This window comes from Columba livia, chromosome 6, assembly GCF_036013475.1.
Source record: "Columba livia isolate bColLiv1 breed racing homer chromosome 6, bColLiv1.pat.W.v2, whole genome shotgun sequence".
Taxonomy (NCBI): domain Eukaryota; kingdom Metazoa; phylum Chordata; class Aves; order Columbiformes; family Columbidae; genus Columba; species Columba livia.
Genome location: NC_088607.1, coordinates 34,916,865 through 34,937,843, shown reverse-complemented (window position 1 = coordinate 34,937,843; position 20,979 = coordinate 34,916,865). Strand labels below are relative to the sequence as shown.

Sequence of the window (20,979 nt, the reverse complement as noted above, 5' to 3'; positions counted from 1 at the left end):
TCCGCAGAGTAGAAGCACCTGCACTCTGCAGCTGGAACACGACCAGGTTATTTCTCACCTAAACGCAATTCCTGAGCCCACGCACCTTTTAATAATCATCTTGTACAGACAGTCATGAGCACTGGGAAGTCCTGGTGAAGAAAAGGGCTTTAGGAATACAAACCTGCAAAACAACTTTTAGCTAAATGGGGTTTAGATCTTAAAGACCCACTTTTTCCCCCATCAGTAGGAAATCAGCTCATCCCACCTCTGAGGGTGCCTTTCCAGGTCAGGTTGTAATGAGCAGCTGCACATGGGTGTCCCGCTCTGCCTCATGAACAGATGCTAATTACTGCAGAGATTTGGGGCTAACGAGGGATTTCCAGCTTGGGAGGGCATGAAGCCCATGGAATCCCTGTCCAGAGGGGACAGGGCCACAGGAGAAACCCCGGTGCCGTACGGACACGGTGAGTGGAGATTTAATTCACAGCGAGCAGAGATTTAATCAGCACCCTGAGATATGGCACATCCGCACCACCAGAGGGAGAGCTGCTCAGCGTTTCTCCTCGGGAACCGCTCTAATTAAAGATTTTTGTCATGTAACATCCTTGTACAGTATACACCAGGCACAATGCTCCAGCCAGGTCTCCAGCTCATCAGTGTGCAATGCCCAAGATGATGTCTGGACAGCTTGTAATTATTTGAAATACAATGGCAGATACCTAATTTTGAGCCGAACAGCACGTGACTCTCAGTACAAAGCGCCTCCACGCTCCTGAGCGGTGCAGTGACCGCCAGGGACGGAAAGCACTGAAACTGGCTCCTGCAACGGTTCTGGGGTTGGCAAAGATGCCCCAGCCTTTTAAACAGCAAGGAGCACCTTTAAGAGCAGGTATAAGGATGAACTGTGAGGAGCGGTCCAGCTGCGGCTGCTCCTGCCAGGAAGGTAGGAATCGAGTTACATCAGGGTTCTTCACCCATTTAAAACCAACTTCCACATCAGCTGTCTGGAAGAGCCCAGATGACCTTCGCTAGTGTGGCCATAGTGGTTTTCACTTAAAATGGGTAAAAATGAGTCCATGATAACATTTTGAGTGTCGACCTTCGCATGCTTGCAGTTAATCTGCTTGTAGACACTGGGACATGCGTATTTGAAAAGAAATTCGTGGAGCAGCATGGGGACGAGCCACAGGTTCACACCCCCTCCAGATTTGGCTCATGCAGACGAACCAGGCAGGACTGCAGGTTCAGAGGCTCAAGATTAAAAAGCACTTGTAAACACACAAAAACCACCTTACGCATGCTACAAACCGATTAAAAAAACAATCTAGCAGCAGGACATAGCGTGGCACACTGAGAAGAGCCAAAACTCAAGCTTAAGAGCAAATTCACCCCCCACTTCAGTCTTCCCATCGCCTCCCACAGCCCCGGTGCCCGAAGGCAGCTGGGCAGGGACCTGCCTCCCTCTCCTCCAGCCGCCCCCGATGGGCACCATCCTTCCCTGGTCACCAGGGGCCTGCGGAGGGAAGAGTCAGCTTCCTCAGACCCGAGGGAACAGGAGGGTCAGCAGTATTTGAACCAATCATTTATTAAACAAAATCACACACATTTAGAACACAATTGACAGGCAAACCCCCCGCCCTCCCCCTCCAAAACACTGTGTATTACAGAGAGCACTGAGGATGGTTGAAAATTCAGCACAGCCCACGAATTTCCTTGTGAACTGCTCTGTGGTGTCCCTGAATACTTTCCATGTGTCATTTAAACCACCCCAATTTTATCCATGCTTCTGTCATCTCCTGCTTTCCCAGGTACCTTGTACTTCAAACCATCACAACACAACTTCAAAACTCCACAGTAAATCAGTTCCAGCTTCGCTCTTCCTCTCTTTCACCAGCTTGGTCCTCCAGAGCTGCACCCGCCTCTCTCCGTACACAAATCCGCCCTCAGAACACACCTTGCTTCTTAACTTACCAAAATACGTCATTCAGGACAGAGACCAGGAAAATGTAGGTGATGACATGGAGCAATGGAATGTGTGACCATGCGTGGGACCCAACGCTAGAGTGTGCTGTGTAGGAAATAACCTCTCTTGGCAGACGATGGGCTCGGTCACACTGAGGGATCTCTGTCTCTGGACACCGTCAGGAACCTCGAACAACTGGGTGAGTAATCTCTGTGGGTCCTGGAAAAGCATGGAGCTTCCTCAGAAACCCCTGGTGAAGGTGGGGGCTAGGCAGCAAACACCGAGTTTTGAAGAGAGCAGAAGATATATCCAGGACAAGGAACTTACAAAAACAGAAGAAAAGCAGCAAGGAGAGAATGACAGCAGATATTCCTCCATGTGGCTTAGGGGAGAACCAGAAAAGACAACATTCATAAAGACGGGATGATAAACCCAACCTGCTTTATCCTCGTCCTGAATGTGTTTATTTGGAACATCACAGACCACCAACAAACCCCAAGAAGCGCTGAGAGGAGTGCGTGAGGCGCAGACCTCCAGCCACCCGTCCAGACCCCGTCAAGCCAGCGGCGGGGCCAGCGCCATGGCCTGGGCATCGCTGCCTCCCGGCCCAGCACCTTACATAGCAAATACCCAGCATTCTAAACAAAATCTTTGTGTTTGGTTTTTTTTTTTTTTAATTAAAAACAGTCATTGTTTTATTTTTGACAAGAAGAATAAAATTTAGAAACATCTCAACACACAGAACTCCCCCCCAAAACAACAAAAAAAACCAAGAAATCACCTAGTTAATTTACTAAAAGGGACAAGTACAGTACATACAAGACTAAAACATCCTGTAAGTCTATACAAAAGCCAGACGGTAATAAATTGCATTAAAAATATATCAGGCATTACCTGACTCAACACTGGCATTTGTCCTCTTATTCAAAGGCACAAAACACTGAGCAACGAAAGTGTTCAGCATCACATCCATTATTGTCAGTAAATTCACCCAGATTAGCATAAAAAATTATTAAACACATGTTTAATATTCGCCACACAGATCAGTAAGAAATCTGCTTTGGAAGGAAAGGACAAACATTTAAATACCACACCTCAAGATGCAAAGGCTCTCCCCAGAAACCTACCTCCAAATCTTCACAGAGCAGTTTACCCGGCTGGGTATCACTGAGTAATCATTAGAAACCAAGCGATTTGATGATCCAGAAGCCCACTTCCAGCAGCACTGCCGGCAGCACGGAGCCCTCCTGCTCCGCCCGGGGATGCCGACGCACCAGGAGCGACGGAGGTACCGGCGCTGCCGACCCGCCGCCGCTCCGCGGGCCCGGTCCTCGCACCCGCAGTCTGCAACAGCCACAGCAGCCAGCACGAACCAGAACGGATGAGTTTTTAAAGGATGGTGAGGGTTCCGAAGTCACCCCGGGTAGCACATGCAGCAGCCGGCCCCAGCGAACTCGGGGGCAGATCTCTGCGGCGCTTCTTGGAAGAGCCTTTCGCTCAGCTTGTGCTCGGTGATGATGTCTTCCACTCGGGTTATGTACAGCAAGGACAACAGCACTCCCAGGAACTGCAAAAGGAAGGGCAGCTCAAGCCAGAGCTCCAGTACTGCTTATCTAACACTTCCCACAGCGGCTTTTAGAGATTACCTACACATACATCGCATATCTGGGCAGGTACGCAGTCTCTATACAGAAACTCACACTGTTCTTCTTCTTTGCATACAGGTTATAAATGGGTTGTTTTTGCAAAGAGCTAATACAGTAGAAGAACGACCAGCCCTGTGCCTTAGAGCATTGGAAAGTCTCGGTGGATGCAGGAAGAGAGGACTCAAAAAAACCCCATGCAAAACCAAATTAACCCAACAAATCGTGCAATATCTCACAGTAATGCTACTAAGTTACCAGAACGCTTACCAGTTACGTTACATTTAAGTAAAACATTATAAGTAAATATAGTCAAATGGGATATCGCATACCGTAGCAACGAATCAGACAATCCAATTTAATGGCTAACGCACCAGTCCCTTCTTACCTGGGGCAGCAATATGCCGAGCAGCACGCCGGCCATGATGCTGTAGTTGTCCAAAAACCAAATCAGCACTGCGTTTGTGCATCCGCGGACGTATATAACATGCTGAACACTCAAGCGCTGCAAGACAATAGAGCAGACGTTCAAACAGGCATTTGCACTAGCATATGACACAGTAACACGTGGCAATTCAAATTTCAGGGAGGCGAATTTGGCCCTCCTTCCACCGCTTTCAGCCCACTGAATTTGACGCAGACCTCATCACTGATTCTTCTGCCTGCTTTTAAGTGGTTTCACATCTGAACAAGTTATTCCATTTTCTGAGTTGTTTTTTTTTCCCCACGAATCACATCCAATTGTCATTTTGGATCACTCGGGAAGCAGAGGTGCCTCTTTAGCTCTCATCCCTGCTCCCAAGCTGAAAGTGCAGCAGCGGAAAGACACCAATTGTGGACCAACTGATCTGCAACAGACTCTAAACGGGGCAGGAACAAGAGGATTTCAGCCTCAGCCCTGCAAGCTGTGCGGCACCATCGCCCCAGCCCATAATACGGAGCAGCACTTGAGGCTGCAAAGGGTCCTAAGCAGATGAATGGCATGAAGTTAAGCAGATTCTTAAGTGCTTTGGACGCTAGAGCCAGGCTGGAGCTTTTAGGTGATTAAGCCATAAATCAATGAATCTAAATGAAGACAGGTCGCACGTAAAGATAGCCGGTAATTCCAAAAACCAACATTTGAAGCTGGTATTGTGCTCCAAGAGCCTCGAATGAGCTGGGGAGAGGGACTTTTTCAGACCACCGCACCGCACTACAAAGCTGGGAGTGGAGAACTCACAGCGGATCCAATTACCAATTTCCCAGCTTAATCACTTTGTAATTAGTGCCTTGGGCCAGCAGTCTGCACTGTGGCGTCACGGAGGGGAAAGCCCAAGGAGGAGTCCCCATCCCACTCCTGGAGGGGAGAAGCCAACACCACCTGGGATGTTCTGCTCCCCTCCCAGGAATAACTATTACAGCCTTAAAAACAAAACACCCACTGCTGGGACATAAAACACTTAGAAACAGCTACGCTGGCTTTACCAAGACTAATTTTACTCAGTGAGAAACTTTGGCTTTAAGTATTAAAAGCTCTCGCCAGCTTGAGTCACTACTTGAAAGAATTGAAGCATCATCGTTCTTTGTATTAATTGTGGAATTAGCATACAGGGGACGAGCTTTGGGAAGAGGAGCTTCATGCACATCAAACAAAAAATCATGGAATATACAAAGAAAGGAAGACACCACAATAAAATACAATTAATGTTCTATATATAGGAAAGTTATTCCAGATAAAATAATTTTAATGGCTGATTTAAGTGTCTGGTGGATTTCAGTATGTGGAAGACTATTTTGTATCTGACCAAAACAAAACCAAAAGAGCAGAGCAGCATCACCCTTTGCCATGACAGGGTGGCCATCGCTTACATTACCTCTTTGTCGATGGTTTTGTATCCGCACATAGTGTTGATAATATCTGTCTGAAAAGAAAATATAAATATAATATATATAATAAATATAATAAATAATATAATATATACGTATAATAAATAATATAAATATTATATAAATAATATAATAAACACATATAATATATATAAATATAAAAAGTAAATATAAACTATAACAGAAACCAAAAATCACAGACACACACAATTCTTACTCTTCTTGCATTCACCCAGCCCATATAAAAGCAACAAGAAGGGTTATTCCTCAGTCCAGCACCCCAGGCTCAGGTTTAGACACAGCTCTATGTGACTTTAGACAAATCGGTATTGCCATTGTCTCGTGACACGAGATGTTTGAAGCGTATCTATCCAGAAAACCAGCGTGGTGTCGGAAACCAAAGCTGGCTACAACGGAGCTGGAAGCTGCAGCTGCTCCCACAGAACGAACAGCTGGCTTTAATTTTCAGGCCTTAATAACTTCAACAAATCTTATTAAGAAAACCAGGGATGAACACAGCCATCATACCATCACGATGACAAATTTCAGCTCTGAAATACCCAAAACTCCAATAATGTCCAATGCTATGAATGCTTACATGAACATTTTACAAGAACAAGTTTATTATAATCTATTTTTATATGTCATTATACATATGAATATAAAATACATTTTTAAAAGACTGAGCACTTGCACTCATCACTGATGACCAACACACTTTGTGTAGCCATTCAGTATTTTGCTCGAGCCCCGAAGCTCTACCCGGCCCGGCAAAGCTCATATGAAAATACCATCCGCTTACGGATCAGGCAACGGAAAGCCCAGCGGCTTCAAATCAGGCAATGAACAAAGCTGGAACATGGAGGAAAAGGACAATAGCAAATGATGGGAATAAGGCAAAATACACAAGCACAAGGAACACGGTCACGCCATTTCATTTTAAGCATGGCATTCGCTAACACGACACCATGGCACAGGGAACTGTACGCAACACTGATAAAGGCGTTTAAACAGCAGTTTATAGGCATTTGGGGACTAATTTTTGTCTGTTACCCTAGTGGAAGTGTTCAATAAATACTCTGACTGGAAAACAGTCCCCTCGGAGCCCTGCAGGCTGTGCCTGGCGGGTCTGAGCACACAGGCTGTCAGAGCACCAGAGCCCGTCAGAGCACCAGAGCCCGGCCGCCGGCATGAGCCCGAGTTTTCCATGACTACAAAGCCCGTGAGTAATCACAAGCCATATCTGTCGTTTTCCAGGACAGAAACCAGCCTGTATTTGGAAGCATTTGTCAAACATAAAAGATTTATTCAGCTTCTTGTTGGTTTTTCTTTCTTTCTTTCCACGGCAGAGCTGGCCATGGTGTCAGTGCCCCCCTGCGACCTGGACTCCGTGAGGGACATTGATGGCATCCCAGGGTGCCAAAGCCACAAGCCCTGAAGCACCACAGTGTCCCGCTGAACAGCCCACCCTTAAATAAGTTTTCTTTGTAATTTTGGGGGTTCTCCCCGCCTTTCAATTACCTTTCCTGAGCTCACCACTTTGCAAGCCACCTTGAGGCTGCAAGGAGCCTCATCCGCGCTCCCCAGCTACAATACAGCATATGGAGAATATACTCCCTTTTTACCCCCCGGAAAAGTTCCTGTTTTAGCATTTTCCTGCCCGACAGGTTGCATTTGAAACACATGATGTGTCTGACTGTGCTGTGGCTGTAAAGGCACCTGGCATTATTAGTCACCCATTTTGCAGTGCTTCACCTTCACATTAATGCTCTTTCTACACACACGCCAACTAAACTTTTAAAATAAGACTTCAACAGAGAAATGAGCGCTACAGAAAAACAAGCAGCATTTTGAACGACCCCCGGAAAGCCAGATTGCTCTTTACTAGCCAGCTCTATCTTTCTTTACCATCAACCGAGGGCAAAATCCTGAGCTCTTCTGCTCAGTGCAGCTGTGGTCAGCAGATATTCTTTTCATATACACAACTTTCTCATTCCCAAACACCTAAGACTTAAAGCATAACTGTTTAGCTTTGGCTTCTGAGAATAAATCAAAGCTCAGCGCAGACTTAAACAGACTCCTTCTCATACACAAAAAATGTGTAAGCACATGGAATAAACACTTGGATATTATACACATTTCTCAGCAACACCTAGCAGGATTACTGACACACTTATTGCACTTCTTTTCCCTTTTTTTAATTAAAGAGCCACGCTGAAGGCAGACACTGAAAGAGCAGCACACAACACATAGGGTAGGTCATCCATCACGAGCTCTACAACCTCTGCTCTCGCACATACTCAACCTCTCTGACTCACGTTCCAACCAAAGCCCCAAACCCAGTCAGGGAGGGATGGCCCATACTGGTTTTAAGTTGAAAAACCGTTCTTTATCAAATTCAGCATTACATCCATCCCTCAAATGAAGAGTGATGAATTAAAACCGCTAAAATCTATATAAAACACATTTACATGGAACTTGATGCCTGCTCCTAGTGCTGCCAGCACCAGCTAACACCAGTTCATCGTAGACTGAATCACAGAATCATTTCTGTTGGAAGAGACCCTCAGGATCATCCAATCCAACCATAACTTAACCGAACTCTAGTACTAAACCATGTCCCTAAGAACCTCATCTAAATGCCCTTTAAACCCGTCCAGGATGGTGACTCCAGCACTGCCCTGGGCAGCCTGTTCCAATGCCCCACAGCCCTTTCTGTGGAGAATTTTTTCCTAATACCCAATCTAAACCTGGCCTGGCACAACCTGAGGAACGGGTCCGGACTCCATGTGCCCAGGTTTCCTTGCAGGGAGGCTTCCCAGAGCAGCAAGCAGCAGTGTGCAGGGGCGGCTGAGGACGGAGTCGCAGCTCCGCTCCAGACCTGCACCCCCAAGGCTGCACCCACCCTGAGGCCACTTCCCCACGTTTTGGATGTCTCGGGATGACGGGGTTTGGTTTTTGATTCACACAGCAGCTGGTGCACCCCGACCCACACCCACAGCAGCAACGTTCTCCTTGTCAGGCTGCCAAGACCGACAGACCCACAGCTCCCGTTTCCAGGAGAGACCCCATTTCCTTCACGTCCTCCCCGCGGCTTTTTGAAGCTGGGTGCCTCTTCATGCGAACGCCGGCGACCCGGCACGGAGCAGCAACGCCAGATGCCAGGACTGACCTTGTTAGTGACACAGCACGTGTAGGGCACCCCGCAGGCCAGCGGTCCCGGCGCCGCGCAGCTGTGGTAGACGTTCTGTGACCAGTCTCGGTAATCCTCCCCACCGCAGCACTTGAACTGTGGAGAAATTCGATAAAACAAATTAAAAATTCACGTCTTAACAGAAACTCTCACATCAGTAGGAAGCAAAGTAAGACTATAACAATTTTAAGAGCACCGGGCTACGCGGTAATTCTGCCATTTCATCAGCAAGGCTGATACGTAGGATGGACACAACTGAAAAGAACTGAAGATCGCGGTAGCAGCCCTCTCACTCATGGAGCTGCTGCTCTGTGTGCCGGAGGAAAGCACGGAATGCTCAGTTCCACCTCCCATCTTTTCCGAGCTGAAAACCCTCTGTTGGGGTCTGGACATCATCAAGCACTATGACAGCCTCTCCAGCTGTAACACACCGCTTCAGGTTTCATAGAGAATCGGGACTACGCTTCTACATTACTCTGAAGGACAAAAGCGCTGCTGGAAGGCATAAAAATAATCTCCCCAAAACATTTTGGGTGTGATTTAGTGAAACTAAAATCTGGAAAACAAATACTCAAAGTTCACACTGACTTAATGCAAACATTCATTTTATATTCTAAATGAAAGGAAAAGGAGGCGTTTATTTAATCACTAAAATGTATAGTCGTTATACGTACACATAATTTTGGGCAGTGCATGGAAATTTTAATGCATTATGAAGTCTAATGACAAAATTTCCTCAGGACGGTTTGCTTCTGACAGACTTTCCATGCTAACTTTGTTTTCATCTCCATAACGATGTCATAAAATACACATATCACTTCCTAACCTCACTTTTTGTTTTCAGTCATTATTTGGCATGGTCACTGACATCACATGGGCCCTGACAGCACATTTCTGGACATCTGCTGCTGCTTCTATGGCCTCTGAACGGCATGGCAGAGCTCTTCAATAATCCAATAAAGATTTCAACACGCCAGCCTTGAAAATTAAAAGGGCTGTGAGTCAACCACACGTGCCATTAAGTAACGTGCAGCTGGGCTCAACGCAATCTCTGAATTTTAATTACAGGTACATACGCTCCCAAGGGCTTTTCCTTTGAATAATCACCTTGTTAATGAGCTTGCCATGTGCCCTCGACTGAAAATACAATGGCCCCCGTTCCAACAGCCTAATTGCCACCTAATTCCTCGTTATCCACTGCCTCCTGTTAACGAGATGCTGTTGAACGTCTTGGACCTGCCAGTAGAAATGCCGAGCGCAAGGACTCGGGTGGAACTCCAGCTGAGTTTGTCTGAATCTGGCTGTGGGGACCCTGTATGAATACACATTTGCAGGATCTGCCCTTGGTCATCCACATCACTCTACCCACTTTGTGCAGTGATTTAGGGCATCCAGCGCCAGCCAGATGCCGGGGGAGCCCTGGCCACAGCGATGCTGCCCCAGATGACCCGTGAGATCTCATCCCCCTCATCAATAAGAATCTGATTATCACATCACTGGAAAAACTCAAAGCTGTCACTGAGGATTCACCACCCCTGGGCAACAATATAGTCCCGGGGAAAAGTCAAAGAAACAAAGCGACCAACCCGCTTTTGAACAGAATCCATGATGTTCTTGAAGTCCAAGTCATCGTAGTAATTCTCGATTCCTCTTCTTATATTATCGTTCAAAAATTTGATTGTCTAGAAGGTAGAAGTAAACCAAAATTCATGGGTTACACAGGCCAAAACCAAATGAAAAGAACAGGTTAAAGCGACAAGTGTAATTGGTGGCACAGAGGAAAGGCTCTTTGGTTTGGTTCTGTTTTTTCAAAGGAAAAACAAACACCAATTAGAAATCAATCATAGCCCAGTCCTGCAGGGACCGACCCTCTGTCAGCAGCAGAGCACAGCAAGAACTGAGACTAAACACCATCAGAACGTAACAACTTTCCTTGCAACCCAGTGGCTAAACCCATCAAAGCTAAATCCTCACAGGTCAGAAAGAAAACCGAAATACACCTAATACACCCACTCATTGTCTCAGTACTACAAACTGCAACACCTGGAAACAAAACAGAACGAAACGCATTATGGCATCGGTGATTAAGATGGGATTTTGCAGGACTGTCCCAACTGGCCAATAACGAAGAGCAGCAAGCACCAACACCTCACACTGCCTGTAGCACCCACTGAGGCTCGGCAGGTTTGAGAGGGAAATAGAGGAAGAAAAGGGAAAAACCAGCAAGACATGCAAAACAACCAGCATTCAAATGCAAAATAAACAAGTTTTTATGAAATCCTTCCCTCTCGTCCCCATACTAACCCAGCTTGTCCCTGCACATAGCAGTCCCGCTGGATAACAAACGGCTCGGGAAACCCCGAACACACAAAACCCAGAGTTTGTCTGAAAGCTGGCAGCAATTCCTCCTTGCCCTCTCACCAAATACCAGCTTTTGTATCTACTTAATTTTCCATCATGCAAATTCTGTGCATCCCATGACACTGGCGTTCCTGCGCCGGGCAGACCGACCCACTCATCCCACAACTGAGAACAACTCCTTGCGTGGGACCAGGGCAGAACCTACAGCAACGGCTTCTAGAGACGAGGACAACTCATCCTCCGCTCTCGCAAGTCAAGTGTGTGACTCCGGTCCCGCGTGGAGTAAGAAGAACACACTAGCTAGGGAAAACACGCAATACTGCTTCAAAAGAACAATGAGATCTTTTCTAAAAGCTTTTTAAATCACATACGTAACATATGACTCCTTTTTGTGGAAATGAGATTGGCAAGATTGGGGTAGGGAGGGAAAAGGTCTTGTAATTCAGCATCTCTTTTTAATGCTTGTATCTTGCCAGATTAGAGAAAAATGAAAGCACAGAAATCCAGTACTTGCCATAGCAAACACGTTTATGCTTTAAAACATTTTTAACAGATAAAAAAATCTGTTGCTTTCTGTTTAGAAAAACTAAGGGTTTTATGTAATTATAGCAGGCTTGTAAAGGATGGGCTCTCCTACAGAAATCAGTTACATTGCTTAAAGCATGTGGGCATGGAAGAGCTGTCCTTTAGGCAAAGTAAAACATTTTGGCCCCTAAAAGATAATAAAGTCTGTCCCCAAACCCAGCTGGAGACTTCCCGGATCAGCAGTGAGCCCCGGATGGCAATGAGAAGAAAGCGCTTGTAATCCATGAAGAGCTGCAAACTCATTCAGCCTCTATTGCACACTCTTAGTTACCAGGTGTTCTCCACATTCTTTAATCTGGAATTCATCTCCAGAACGAGTGGCCAACCCCATCCCTCCCCACACCCAAAAGGCCCTAAAAAAGGCCTGAGCTGCCTTCAGAACTCCATCAATCAGCGCTCAAGTGACAACTTGAACATCCTGTATTTGCTCCGCAGCACGGCTGCGTGGTCCTGGATTGTGAGGAAGGTCCTTGGTGATCAAAGCTCAACACGAGCGGCTCACCTGGTTTCTGAAGATCAGGGCCACCACTCCGCCGGTCAGCTCGATCAGCAAGCAGATCCCAAGGATGTACATGAACTGCAGGAAAACAAGTGCAACAGAACAAACCCCAATTACTCTTTCAATTAGTGTCCTTAAGTGGGTAACATCCAATTGCCAACACACTTGGCTTTCTGCATGTGAGACGCCATTTTAAAGAAAGATATAAAATTATGGGTTTGTTCTTATAAAACTGTTCATGGCACAGAAAGCTTTTTTCTCCTCACTTGAGTCATTCTGGGTTTTGCCCAATTGGCAAACACATTATTTTTCTGCTTTGGATGGACTCAAAACTGATCGATGCATTTATCACGCCAAGATATGTCTCTCCACAGCAGCATCCCAGAGAAGCACGTTAACGGACCGCTGCAAACCACACCAAAAATAATGTTTTATGCCTCCTACACAGTACTTACTCGTTAGCCTTCATTTCTTGGGTAAAGCGGTGCTTTAAGATAATCCAAACCTTTTTCCACTGCATTGCCAGTGTTCAATAAATCAAAGCCAAGCTCTGGCTGGGCAGCTGTGCGTGTGCCGCTTTGGCAGCGGGGGCCGCGCCGCGCCACCTCCCAGCCCAACACGGGGCTGCGCGCAGGCACGAGCCAGACCTGCTGTGCTCACTGGTACGAGAAACCACAGCTGCCAGCTATTTATTTATTCGTTTTGTGCACCGTGCTCACAACCGCACCTCACAAATCGCCACAACGTATGCGTCTGTGACTGCTTATCAAAAGCGCTTGGAAAATACGAATAACATGAAGAAATCCATAGCAACATCATAACTGTGATGTGCCAGTACTTAAACGTTATTTTAACCCGAAGGATTCTCTAGGCATAAAAGGTGGCTGTTGCATTAATTTAGCTCCGGTTCTGAACAGCAAACCTCAACGGGAGAAAAGTTTTACGATCTCTCATGTGAAAATAATCTCTAACACTGTGCCCCGAATGCTGGTTCAACTCCTGTGCCCTCAGCACCCAGTGTCAGTGTCACATATTCACAGATCTTCTCTCCTGCTAACTCTGGAATCAGCCTGAGAAGCAAACGTCGGGGACTTTCTTCGTTTCCATACCCTGCCTGGTTTGCTACCGCTGGGAACAGAAAACATGTTCTGCATCGGAAGAGGATGCAGCACCATGCTAAGGGTAGAAGACGCCACCACCACACAAGGACAGACCCTCAGCAAAATTCCAGGATAACTTTCTGCTTTCTCCTACATAACATACGACACTTTTAGCATTTCTTTAGACTGAACTGACACGAAGGTGAAAATTATGTTTTCATGCTTTGTTTTTAATTAGCTGCATGCGCAACTTCCATCTGCAACCACGGTGTTGAAACGAGAAGCGTTTGGGGAACCACCTGAGACCACAGCTCATCTCTGCACTTGGTGCCCCAGCAAAGAGGTTCGGTTTTAGGGAACCCCCCACACCGATGGGGAGGAGCCGCAGCCAGACTTTGCGGGAGGTGCCAGCCCCCGTCGGATGGTGTGGAACGGCAAGTTTGCACATGATAACTCACGTTCCTGGTGGTTTTCCATAAAGCCCTTAACTATAGGAAAGCTGGTTTCTCAGCGCGGGGCTCTGCCCCTCGCCCGCCCTGTCACTGCAAAGACACAGCGCTCCCTGACGGGGCACATCCAGACACGGTGCGGGACCCCCGCCACAAGGCAGCTCTGGCTCCACCAAAAGCACAAAAGGCAACTGCAAAAAGCCATTTTTCAACACAGACATCGATAAGGGTTTGAATTTGGGTGACACCGGAAAGCAACGAGCTTAAAAATCACAAATAAAGAAATCAAGACTTACTGCTTGCAGGAGGCATAAGTTGTCTCGTAGAGAAGCCAGTACACCCACAAATGATACCAGGAACATGATAATGCCCAAAAGTATCAAAATAATCGCTGGGGCTAGAAAAGCACTTTCTAGAGTCTTGTACTTCTGTCTTTCGACTTCTGCGTAAATGCCAACGGCGAGGACAAGGGCCCCGATCACCTGGAACACAGAGAGGAGCACAGAGGTGACTGCCCAGAACAGCAGAGGTGACACTGGGTGAGCACACAGACCCGTGACTGCTCCCCTCAGAATTAGTGACAGACAATGGAACGCCGAACCGCAAGTGTGGATTAACAAGACAGACCTCAAAGACCACGCAGAACATAGCCCAGCTAGAAAAGAACTGAGATATGTTCATTTCAAAACATATTTAATAATGTTTTAACATTCTGGAAGTGAAACAAATTGAAACATACGTCACTGGTTAAAATGTAATTTATTACTCATCTGAGATCACATATATTACACACACTGGCAAATGCCACAGCACTAATATTCCTCCTCCATGCGTCTGTCTGTCCCTCCCTCTCTATGTGGCGTGTGTGTGTGTGTGTGTGTGTGTGTGTGTATGCCCCTAACGCCATATAATTTCTACCCCAGTCTGCAATCAACAGCTTATAAGGCCCTTCACATCAGCTCCTGTTGTATTTAGGCTGGTAAATACGGCCAGGTGTATCCTGTATGTCCAGTCCTCCTGGCATTGGGGGCAATGCACCTGATACAGAAAAGAATACCCACAGAAATGGCAATTACACACTATCTTAAGCACTACCAGATAAAGCTGACAAGTGAAGCAAGAAGCGATACATTTCATTTAATAACATATTTCAGTCAAAATGATTATGGTTAAGTCAAAGCCATCAGGTATCAAACCTATGCCATACTTCGAGTCACTTTGAATTATGCTGAATTTGAAAACACTAAAGAATAAAATAGCCTACAACACCTAAGGCGTGAAAACTGCAGTGGAAAAGCTTCCTGCCGGCTCCAAGAGCCGGGCACATCCCAAACCCAAACCCATCATCTTAGCGGCCCGATAAACAGCGTTCCCCCTGACCCAGTGCCTCTGCAGGACAGACCCCCTCTTACACACACGAAGCTCTTGGTCTCAGCCGGATACCCCACGCAAAGCTCCATGCACACACGACACCCCCAGCTGGGACGTCACCAGTCCAACAGCTGCATTTTACTTTTAATTATTGGATATATTAAAATAAATCAGAGCTTACTGGCAATTCTTGATTTGCTACAGGTAAGAATAAGAACCCAAGGGACACGACGTGAGGAATGCCACCAGGCTGCATTTAAAAAGGAAACACATCTCAGAAGGGTTCACCCACAAATATACTGAAGCTATTTAGAAAGAAACTTACAATTGTACCCGATGGAATTCAGAGTAACTCCACTCTGAGGAATTCAGGAATCATGCTGATTAGGGAAGGCAGGAGAGGAAACATGGGGGACAAGTAACAGGCACCCAAATCTACCATTTATGTGCTTCTACTGTAAAACTGTAGCTTGGGGGCTTATTACTGAATAGTGAACTTGTAGTGTTAGCTTCATTCTTTAAAATATTCAATTACTCAGGTCATAAACGATACATCCTTTTCAAGCAGTAGACAACAAACAAATCAGTTTGAAAATTGTAAATACAGCTATAACAATTGATCGAAGAGTCTCGGAACCACACAAAACAACTACAGACTATAAAACTGGTGACTGTACATGTGTACGTGACGCAGCAGTTCTATTATTATGATGATGATTTTAAAAGAAAATGAACCGCCTAAGATCTAAAAGCTGACCCCTTTGTGCCCAAACCGCGCTCACCCCGTGGAAAGCGGCAGTAATGCAACTCAGAGACCGACTGCGCAAGCGCCGTTAAGGAGCTCCAGCCCTGCCTGGGAGATCCCAGGCTCAGGAAATCAAAACCAAAGACAGACATAAACCACGGGTGTTATAACTCGATGGGGACTGGCTGAATTTTCAAACTCTGCTGTTTCAAGGCCAGAGTGTTTTACTGAAATGTCGTTTTCTCAGCAGTACATTCACTTTGAGATGTTCGGTGCCTGTGAGTAGAAACACAAGATGCATTTCCACTTTGAGAGCTTAAGATATATATATAGAGAGAGAGTAATCTTACAGATACATACGTATCTTTATGTTCCGTTTGCACCTCTGCTCACACGCCCTCCAAGACTACTTGTAGCATTTCAAGTGTGCAAGTGTACAGTCCCGCCTTTTGTTTTCTGACACCAGCTTGACCCCCAAAAAACCCTAAAATCCCACACCCCAAACTCCCACACTTTACAGCTTTTACTGTCCCACGGACTGAGGCCGATATGCCACCCCGGACGAGTGACACCTCGGCACACAATTAAAATCTGCATTCCCTAACAAGCAGGATTTACGCTTTTATTATCTTCTAATTTTTTTAAACATTTAATAACATTTTGTAAACCTTTCATATGGTCAAACCAGCAATTACGTGAACCAAGCTGCTGTGCGAGTTTGCAATCATCCCCCCGTATGTGCCTTCCCTCCCCGCGAGCAGGGCTGGAAACGCCACTGTCCCATAGGCAGCCCAGCCCTATACGAGCTGTTTACATCCTGCATCCTTCACAACAGCTTCCAAGCTGGCAATTCGCACTCTGTCCACAGGACAGCTGAACTGGCCCTGACTCACACTAAACGAGTGTCCACCAGCAAACAGCAGGGACTTCCTCTGGGGCTTTTGCATGCACAGGATTTGCTTTCCCAAGAGAAAGGAAGAGCATTTATTTCTAGACTAGTGAGTTAACCCTGTGTTTACAATACCTACTCTTGAATAAAGTGCCTGCTCAACACCAGCACCTTGTGTTTCAGGTGCTGGGTGCTGTTTCAGCCAGGTGAAATGCCACAACAGCCGCATTCACCAGCAAACAGTTGCCTAGGAAAGTTACGGCTATGAGTGTTTCCAAAAGCACCGAGGGGCCGGGGCAGTGCCAGGGCCCGCAGCGAACACCCCCTGGCGCTCCCGCGTGCCGCCGCTTCCGCTCTGCCTTTGGCACGGCTGACATTCGTTTCCTGGTGATTTCAGCAACCCTGGGGACTCAGATCCCGATGTTCATCACTCACAAATGTACCAAAATAAACCAAAACAGGAGCCCCCCCCCCCCGAGAGCAAACCAGCTCTTCAGCCGAGCAGCGACATGGAAGCCCTTGGTTATAAACAAGGGCAGAGCATTGAAAATCCAGAGCAAGCAATCACAAAGAGTAAATATAATCCTCTGGCTGTTTGAAAGAGGCTTTGTCCTCCAGGGACTCTCACAGAAACGTTTCAGAAGGGCCCTTTTTCTGCTAGCAGAGCAATTTTCACGTCCCACCCGCAAAGGGCCCTTGCTGCCCATGGACAACGCGGAGCAACCAACATGCACAGCCCTACGTGAAGGACACGCGCCGAAATAAAGGTTGGAAAACTAACGCAGCAAACTGCCGTTTAAAAAATCACACCTGCGGAATAGGGGTTGTGGAGAAATGCAGGGAACTTCGGGACTGCAAACCTGGTTTTCCCTGGGTGGTTTTATTTGCTTAGAAAACACAAAAGACATCCAGGACCCCAGAAAGTCTGAATGACAACCGAACACTTTGCATTTCGTTTTCTGTTCATCCTTAAATCGTGGCTTTCATCAGACACCCACCACCAAACTTGGTGGATCTAAACCGCCTCTCCCACGCAACATGATAAAAGCTTTATGCTCCCACCTGGTAAATACGGCAACTATTAAGACAGAAACACAGACCAGCAAAACAAGAGCTTACGCGGTGTTTAAACTGAAAGAGCCGGAAAGAAATCCCACCTAAGCATCTCATACATGAGTGCAGCCCGGAGCCAGCACAGCCAGACAGCATCACCCCAGTATCCCTGAAAAAGCACCGTGTAAAATCACCGTTCGCTAAAGTGAGCCCCGACGGCTCCTTTCACAGCCCAGGTTGTGCTGAATCTGCCACATTTGGCAGAGGTAAGAAGCTGGGACCTCACCACTTCCAGGAGGCTGTGCGTGGGTTTCACCTGACACCCGGCGGAGGACAGTGACTCTGACACACCTTGAAGCTTTAAAACTTCACAGTATCACCGAGCCGAGGCTCAGAAGAGGAATTATCCCACATACTGCTGACTGCCATTGTCAGGCAAAGGCTTTATCTACCTAGCTCCCCTAGGGGGAAAAAAGGCAATATTTTAATACATGCACGAGTGATTTTTATCTGCCGAAACTTCCAACCCCTGCAAGTCCCCCGTCCGCCAAAACCAGTCTGTCGCTCCCTAGGAAGAGCTACACCCTCCTCCACAGGTGTGCCGGCGCCGCCTCGGCAGCGGGAGCAGCAATTGTTGCAAAACCCCGTTCCCGGCAGGACGAGACGCTACCGCGGGAGCCGGACCCGGGACCCTCCGCCCCCAACGCCGCACGGAGCGGGGGCGGCCGCGCCCCCCGCCGCCCCCGGGCTGGGGGAGCGCTGTCGCTGTCCCCCCGCCGCCCTCACCCAGAAGGTGGTGGAGTAGGTGATGAGGGTGAGCTTGAGGCAGAGGTAGGAGAGCCGCCCGCAGTACCGCACTTGCTCCGCGTCCCCCGCCGCCATCCTCCCGCCCCGCAGCACCTGCCGCCTCCCGCCGCTCCCTCCGTTCCGTTCCGTTCCCTTCCCTTCCCCTCCCCTTCCCGGCGGCCCGTGCCCGGGGGAGGGAGCGGCCGCCCCGCCGGGCGGGTCCGGGGGCGACACCGCCGCTTCCGGCAGCGGCATCGGCCGGGGGTTTAACGACGGGGTGCCCGGGGGTGGCCCAGCGCACGGCGGAGAAACACGGATAACACGGGTGGGGGACGGAGACCGCCGAGATTCTGCCGGCGGCGGCTCTTCCTTTTCTTGTTGTTTCTCAACGCGCGTCCAGGACTCGCCCCGCAGCGCGGATCTCAGAAACACTAAAATAATCATATATATATATATATATATATATATCTTGCTACTGAAACAGGCACCTGACGCTGCTGCCAGAGCCCAGAGCAACGCACACACCCACAAACCTCTGCAATTGCTATTTTGCAATTGCCCACGGCGTGGGCAAAAAATAATACATATATATATATTTATAAATGCAAAGGTGCTACATGGGTGCTGGGTTTTTTTGGTTAAGCATGCATAAACATCGCAAAGAAGAATCCACACACTCTACAGCAGCACAATTAAGCAGTACCAGAGCATTTACCTTTCATTGTACTACCCAGGCAATTGCACATGCAGTGAGGGTCCCATCCTGCAAATAACAACACACAAGTGCAACAGGGAAAGGGCGCAGTGCCCTGGCCAAATTTTCTGCCTACGTGGGCATTTATCCACGTCCCGCTGCCGTGACAGTGGGTCGGTGTTGGGTCTACACAGCAATCATGAACTGCAAACGCCATTCATGCCTCTGAGATGAAATAAGCCCTTTCAAGCTGGCAACACTGCACTCCTGCCCCACAAAGGACCATTTTCCTCGGGGAAAAAGGCCTCATTCAAAGCGCAGACAACTGTCACAGGGTCAGTTGTTGCATCCTGGCGCAGAGCAGAGACAGACGGCCCTGAAAGTAGCGTCTGCGATCAGGGGAGATGAAGTGCAGCGGCATTTATTGTTATCGAGCAACGAGACTGTGGAAAACCTGTGTATGTATAAGTGGTCGGTCGCACATCATTTTGTTAGGTACGTAAAATAAACCCGTAATCACTACCAAAACCTCTTTTATAAAGGCTAAAAAAGACTCCTGCATAATTCTGTTATAAAAAGTGCCATTGTTTTTGCATGCAGTGCTAAATTCTGCTTCTGAGAAACAAATAATCCAGCCCCTGTCCCTGCTGGCAACAGAGCAGCTCATCGCCTATTACATTTCTGACAATAATATGTAATACAATGGCCTAGAGCATTCATCTCCTAAAATACCAGCAACTTTCAGACAAACGTGCAAATATCCCTGGTGCTTACCCAGAGTGTGCAGGCTGGAAATCGCATTGCAGATCATGTAAACGCTGGGGATTACAGTCCACCACACGTTCCTCATGTCTCATGGGCATCATTCGCACCTGAACAAACTCCTGTCACTTACGCATATTCTGTGTTTGTTTATTTAACAAAATTAATCATTGGAGTTCGACTTTCCTCACACCTTGCCTTGTCATTCGTGCTGTGATTTCTGCTAACAGAACATCAGGGCACAACAGGCTGCATCAGGAAGCCGCTTAAAAGGAGTGTCCGTTTTCCCATTGTTTTCACTGTGAATTGAACCAATACGTTAAGACTCGTTTGTGTTACAAAGCCATATAAAAATAATTGAATAATGCTTTTATTTGTCTGAATTGGGGCTCTGTCTAGACAATGAAATGGCAAGATTCCTGGACCCAGTTAATGTAGTTCAGCAGCAAACAGTGGTTTAAAGTGCGACGTTCCGAATGGCGCCGGCGCTGAGGTTGCTCCCTCCGGCCCAGCCTGGTGCAGCACGGAGCTGCAGCTTCCCAGCCGGAGCTCAGAAACGGTGCCAGCATCGTCACAGCATCCGCTCCAAGGCACCTGATGGCTCACCAGCAGCGGGTTTGGCTCACGTTTAGGACGGGTAACGTCCACATCTCCTCCCTCGCTTCCTTCCGGGCTGTCACAAGTGTGTACGGGGCATGGTGGGTGCCACAGATGGTCTCCAAAACCACGATCTGCAGAGCGTTTGAGCCGGGGCATTCGGAGACCTGCCAGGAAGGGCAGCGTGTCAGAAAGACCCCGAACTTTTCAGAGGTACCGGCAGCGTTTCTGCTGCTTTCCTGCAGCCCGAGCCTGGCTGACAGGCTGCAGGCCAGCTGCGCGTTGCAGGTGTATGCTCATGGCCCACGTGTCCTGCTGTTCCCTGGACAAAGGTCCTTCCTCCCAGAGCCAAATCCAACGGGCAATACAATTAAAGTCCCTACTGCCTATATTACATTGTATTATTTTTCCAAAAGACAAAATGCACCTTTATTCCCCCTT

The 20,979-nt window shown here is 47.6% G+C and overlaps 1 protein-coding gene across 4 annotated transcripts; it reads right to left on the bottom strand.

Moving 5' to 3' along the window:
- Positions 1-2,369: 2,369 nt before the first annotated feature.
- Positions 2,370-20,169, bottom strand: TSPAN15 (tetraspanin 15). 4 transcript variants are annotated; one of them, XM_065067973.1, is made up of 8 exons: positions 18,486-18,650; positions 13,938-14,123; positions 12,096-12,170; positions 10,234-10,329; positions 8,627-8,743; positions 5,442-5,489; positions 3,977-4,093; positions 2,370-3,512 (listed from the first exon to the last, which is right to left on the bottom strand). In XM_065067973.1, exons 1-8 carry the CDS (start codon positions 18,579-18,581, stop codon positions 3,360-3,362), a joined length of 888 nt encoding a protein of 295 aa, XP_064924045.1. In that variant the 5' UTR covers positions 18,582-18,650; the 3' UTR covers positions 2,370-3,359. The 4 variants fall into 4 exon arrangements, with proteins under 4 accessions (XP_064924045.1, XP_064924048.1, XP_064924046.1 ...); XM_065067976.1 differs by lacking the exon at positions 18,486-18,650 and adding an exon at positions 19,954-20,169 and having other exon boundaries at positions 3,141-3,512; XM_065067974.1 differs by having other exon boundaries at positions 3,141-3,512; positions 18,600-18,833.
- Between the last annotated feature and the right edge of the window lie 810 nt (positions 20,170-20,979).